This window comes from Artibeus jamaicensis, unplaced genomic scaffold, assembly GCF_021234435.1.
Source record: "Artibeus jamaicensis isolate MK-2021 breed Jamaican fruit bat unplaced genomic scaffold, CSHL_Jam_final contig_354, whole genome shotgun sequence".
NCBI classification, from domain to species: Eukaryota; Metazoa; Chordata; class Mammalia; order Chiroptera; family Phyllostomidae; genus Artibeus; species Artibeus jamaicensis.
The window spans coordinates 11,833,093-11,839,092 of record NW_026521803.1 but is presented as its reverse complement, the minus strand read 5'-3'; the positions used below and the strand labels follow the sequence as shown (position 1 = coordinate 11,839,092).

At 37.0% G+C, this 6,000-nt stretch overlaps 1 protein-coding gene across 1 annotated transcript in view; it reads right to left on the bottom strand.

Annotated features, from left to right (window-relative positions):
* Nucleotides 1-665: 665 nt before the first annotated feature.
* PSMA8 (proteasome 20S subunit alpha 8) overlaps nt 666-6,000 on the bottom strand; it is a 40,892-nt gene continuing 35,557 nt past the window's right edge. Inside the window, exons 5-7 of the mRNA XM_037127853.2 lie at nt 4,065-4,184; nt 3,891-3,953; nt 666-1,151 (exon numbers count right to left, since the gene is read on the bottom strand). Coding sequence (XP_036983748.1) covers nt 1,059-1,151; nt 3,891-3,953; nt 4,065-4,184 — 276 coding nt within the window. The 3' untranslated portion in view covers nt 666-1,058. The remainder of the gene's footprint in view (nt 1,152-3,890; nt 3,954-4,064; nt 4,185-6,000) is intronic.

Sequence of the window (6,000 nt, the reverse complement as noted above, 5' to 3'; positions counted from 1 at the left end):
TTCAGTGGGAGCTGATCTGATTGTTAAAAGTTGAGGGTTCCCCACCTCCCCGCCCTCTGCAAAGTGCTAAAATTTTGTTTAGTAAGCCTTCTGCTTGGGAAGCACCTTTGCTTCTCAATAGCTAAGCAGGGCCAGGAGATGACAGGAAACAAATATTCAGCTTTAATTCTAAGTTTTAAAGAGGAGGGGTATAGAGAGCCATGAAATTCCATGGTTCCAATGAAGTTAGCAGAGTGGAATACAGCTTGTACACTCCATCCTAGAAAATGCCCTACAGTCTTCACGTCAGAGCAAATGAGGTGCAGCACCAGGAAGGCACTAGAATTTGGTCCATGACAAAAACCAGTGAGGTGGCCATGTAAGTAAGGTCTTTGTGTCTCTCAATATTCTGATTTTGCTCTCCCCTTTGCTCTTGTTCAGAGCACTACAATCACCAAAGGATTAGACCTTATTCCAAACTGATTTAACCATCTTCTTTCAGCTTTCCATTCCTTTGCAAAAATTCAACCTCTCTTCCCCATTTTTAAAATGAACATTAAACAAAAGACAAAGCCCTGAAATAATAAAGGTAGATGGGCTTTTCTTTTTATACTTTATTAATATCGCTTGCTTTCAAAAACTGTAACTTCATTACAGGCAGTAAGCACATTCTTTTCATGGGCCATTTAGATTAAACACCCTCTGTAGGGAGGGATCATTTGTACATTCCTTTTGTTCCTTTCAATACCCTAGCACAATGTAATAAGCACTCATACATTTGATGGAACATGTTATATGAAGAAATGTAACATTCTGGACAAGTTATAGAGTATCATCTCAGGCTTACCTGGAATTATGAAGCTTTCAACAATTACTAAAATCTTTTCAAAGAAAATCTTTATACTAATGTATGTCTCTCCGTGTAATAAACTAAAGAGAGCCACAAATGTGGCATCCTCAAAACAGCACATTAACTATTAATGTAATGCCATAAATCAACTTATTTCCATTAGAACGTCACTTAATAATTCCAAGAAGTACAACAAAACATTAAAAGCTCCCAGTCTTCACACTAAAAGTTAGGCAGTCTTCTTTGATTTTTTCTTCTCTGCTTCTTCCTTTTCCTTTTCTATTGCAGTGACCTGTAATTCAATTTCTTTGGCACTGAACATCTGAAAAGCAAAAAGCGAATTGCAATTATACCAATAATTTCTAAATATTTACAATATAAAAAAAACCTATTTTATCTGATAAATGCCTGTTTTCTATTTACGACTTTATGGCCTCAAATATATAATGGAATGATCCAAAAGGCTCAACAGCAACATACTTGTAAGAGACCTATGACATTTCCACTATCACTGTGCCAAGAACGAAAGTTGGGTAAATGTGATACTGAATTATATATCCTATATAAAATATAACTCTAAAACCACTTTAATGCAAGATTTACTCTATTCAAGAGCAAATAACTCATCACTGAACTCCCTCAGCCCCACCCTGTGTGATTCCCGGATAGGGTTTTACTATTTTATCAGCTCACAGAATAGCCATAAAAGATAGGGAAAAGATAATTTACACTGCTTTTTTACAACTCCTTCACTAAACACAAAGCGAAAAGTTTTTCTTTTATTTAAATCGTTTTTATTGGATTGGCCATTAAGTTTGCTGTTTTTTCTGTATGTTACCTCCAGTAGTGCTTAGTTATCTTTAACTTCATTTGAAACAATTTTATTAGACGGTACTGTGACAGCCATCATATCAGCATGCATTTTTAAATTTTATTTATTTTATTTATTTATCTTTAGAGGGGAAGGGAAGGAGAGAGGGAGAGAAATATCAATGTATGATTGCCTCTCGTGTATCCCCTGCTGGGAACTGGCCTGCAACCCAAGCATGTGCGCCCTGACTGGGAACTGACCACTATCGTTTGGTTCGCAGGCCTGTGCTCAATCCACTGAGCTACACCAGCCAGGGTTCAGCATGCATTTTTAAAAAACCATAAAAATATGTGAATTTTAGTGCAGCCATTTTAATATTGAAGATGTAAGATACACATTCAGCATATTATGCTTTATTATTTCGAGAAAGGTAAAAATGCAACTGAAATGCCAAAAAAAGATTTGTGGACTGTATGGAGAAGGTACTGTGACTAATCAAATGTGTCAAAAGTAGTTTGTGAAGTTTCTTGGTACTACTGACATTTTGGCCAAATAATTCTTTGTTGTGGGGTTGTTTTATACATTGCAAGATGCTTAGCAGCACCCCTGGCCTCTACCCACTAGAAGCCAATAATGGGAGATAGCCGGCATACTCAAAACACTGAAATCAATCGAGTTACTGGTAAAAATGAAAAATGTCTTTTATTTTACAGAAAAAAACATAATGGACTTTTGGCCAATGCAATACTTTACTTAAAATAAAAAATGGGAGCCAACTGCTGAATGTCATACGAACTGATCTGCTAGAACTTAAATCCTGATCTATCTAATTCCAAAGCGTGTGCTCCATTCGCCACACAGCCTGTCCTGAAATATCATGTGGAAGGATAGTGGAGCTTCGCTGTCAGGACAAGTACTATCCTACCACTCATAAGTAAAAAACATGTATATAGCTGGGTGTGTGTGTATACGTCTATCTGGGTGTGTATATACGCATGCAATAGGGCTGGAGAGGTGACTCTGGTCTCAGTGGTTCTTTGTCCCTGCAGTGTTGGCACATGTGTACCCAGGCCCTTGGCAGCAGGCATGACAACCTGGCATAATTGCAATCTCCACATTCTGTGTTCAGCATCCTGATTATTTATGTGTGGCTGTGTAGGGGAAGATCCCATCACCCTGCCCCTATTTTGCTGATTCACTGAAACTTAGCAGCTGCCCTATCCTCATATCCCCATCCATTGGTTAACTAATACAATATGGGAATGTAGAGTCAAAACAAGTCCCTCCTCCAAAACAAAAACGAAAACCCCACTGCTCCACACTGCACTCATTTCACTACTTCTCCTTGAAATACTTCCCCGAAACAAAAGGTGTATGTAAAATAACTTATCACACTTTTCATATAGTTTCCTATGCTTTGAATGGTTTTATATACTCTCAACTGAAGAGAGTTGGTTGGCAAACTGCACTATAGAGTTCTACCTAATGAACTATAGTGAACCATGTTTCAAGTGTTCTTTAGCCAAGGAGTCCTCTATCATAAAATTCAGAACATTTTATTGTATTGTTCTCAACAATTTATTTTGTAGTCCAGCAGTTTTAATCCATAATGGATAATAAAAGGTAAGTAAATAATAGTGTTAGACTTGTCACAAAGAAATATAGAAGGGTCATCACACTAGCTGTTAAAATTTAAGTCTTAACAGTGGCTCAAGGTACTTTTATGTGGAAAGTGGAAAAAATAGATAAAAACCAAGAATGGGTAGAGTTTGGTTTTTTTCGACATAATGAAAGATAATACTATGTTAGAAGCTTGGAAGGCCAGCAAGTATATAAATGGCAGTTTAGTGGAAAGTATATCTTGATTTCAGAAGATCTAAAAATACAGGAAGAGTAACTAAAATCTCTCCATATGGTGCCAGGAATGAATCACCATAGGGAATATGCTGTACTGATCATACTAAGGACTGATTTAGTACATTTAGTACATGTACTTAAAAGAACATATACTAAATGTGGTTGGTCTATATCAGCACCTCTAGTTCTTCACAAAGGGCTAGAGATGGGTAACTGCTTGCATCAAGCACATACAAATCAGTATTGGCCTACAAAAACAAAAGAGAAATTGTCATAGTATTGACTGACACTTAGGGATGTTTAAGGCTTATAATGAAGATTCACAGGTGTCAATATTTTAACTCTTGTCACAATATACTACAGTTGTGTCTTCCTATTTGGTAAATGACTTACTTTCAAAGGTTGGTTTCTTCTTATTATAGCAAGTTCAATGTTTTTGCCACCAGACTGGACAACCTGATGTAGAACAAGTGCAATATTAGAATTCAAGAAATTCTGTGTTTTAATAAACAATTGAATGAGGGAAAAAACTATGCTTTTCTGAATATGCTTTGTTAGATCACTTACTTCTAATAAAGCTCTTATTGCTAATTTGATAGCTTCACTGTCATTTGCTATAGCATCTTCTGTGTAATTCTTTTCTAGAAATTCTCGGACAGTTTTAGCACTTCGGCCTATTGCATTTGCCTGGAAAAATAGAAAATAACCCTTAATATCACTGCAATATAAAGGACATTATGGTTACTAAATGAAGTTTAAAGGTTTACAGTTTATTCTAGTACTTCTTACCATGATTGCTAAAGGAAAACTGTAGATTTGAAAACTCAGCCAACATTTCAGCAGCTCATTTGGCCCTATGTGGATAATCTGTAGTGATGCCATGAGTAATTTTTCAAATATACCAGGTGCTTTATAGTGGCCAATGCTTTCTATTGCTTTAATGGCTCCCAACTTCTTGTTAGAGGAAAGAGATTGATAGACATGGAAAGAGCTGAAGCTCCAAAAGATGTGGAGAGGAAAGAAGGTATGACTTTGCAATATGGTGTGAAAAGCAGACAGACAAGAGGGGAAAAAAATCAACATGAACAAAGCTGTTTACATGAATAGGACTGTACAACATTTTCTTAGAACTTAAAGTATACTAATTATTAATTCATTATCTTCTTTGACTCTACAAGCAAGAAGGGCTTCTTGTGTTTCATTATGCGTTTTTCTATATTCTTCAGAATTTTTCATTAAATGAAGTAAAAGGCAAACAAACTTCCCTGGCTACATGGCTACAGGCAGTCTAAATTCCAGACTAGTACTAGTGATGATAACAGTAATTTACATTAACAGAGCACTTGTGTTCCAGGTAGTATGTTATGCATTTTCCATGAATTATCTCACCAAACCTAACCATCTTCAAAACAGTTAAAATAGGTAATACTACAAACTCAAATTCATGGATGAAGAAATAAAGGGCTGGAAATGTTAAAATAAGTTTTCTCAGCCTCAACACTATTGACATTTTGGGCCTGAAAATTCTTCTCTGGGAGAAGGTGGGTGGTGGTGGTGGTGGTTCTGTGCATAGTGTAGGATGTTTAGCAGCCTTGATCCACTAGATGTCAGTAGCACCACCTACCCTAGTTGTGACAACCACAAGTGTTTTTATATAATGCCAAATGTCCCTTAGGGGGACAAAATCACCCCTATTTGTGAATCACTGGCTTAAGTAATCATGCCCAAGATCACATAGCAGGTAAACAGAAGAGCTGAACTTGGAAACCAAATGGGCTTGACAATCCAAGCTTTGAACTCTATACACTGTGCTGCCACATACTCCTCTGCTATGATGAATCCAGAGAACCAGGAGAAAGGGCCCTCCTCTCGCTGAAGGATCCTGGTACTAAGGGGGAATGTTTCAGTCTCAACTGGTTAGTATTATGATTACAGGGAAGATTCTCAAAGAAGATGTTTAGGAAGTGAGTGCATCTTCTGTACTACATGAGAGCATTATTGTTTTGCTACTTCAAATAGTTTTTTCTATTTCTTTATATCTCCACAGCTTAAAATAAAATAGCTGTAAACTTTTAAATTGATTTTGTGGCCTTGAAATTTCATTAAGATCAAAGGCAAAACCTTCAGCTTGGTGATTTAGGAGTTTATTAGCTACTAGTTTTTTGGGGGGGAGGGGGTGAGGAAGTATCTAACTGGTTGCTCCCCACAGAGGAAGTATATAAGGTGTGGTTTAACCAAAGAAATCTGAGTCTGTACAGGTCACTTTGTAAATTCCTGGTGACTTTCCTGTCCACTTCTTCTAACTGCAGACGTCAAAATTCTTTAACCCTTACCTACTTGACTTGTTTCCTAAATCTAGCTGCTTCTTGCCACACTCATATCCCCATCCTCCAACTCCATCACTCCCCCAGCCCACTTCCACAGACTCTGATGGTTTTTTAATGTTTTCTTTTCTTGCCTATCTAATGATTATTTTCTTTGGCAAAGAATATTAGTTGCCACC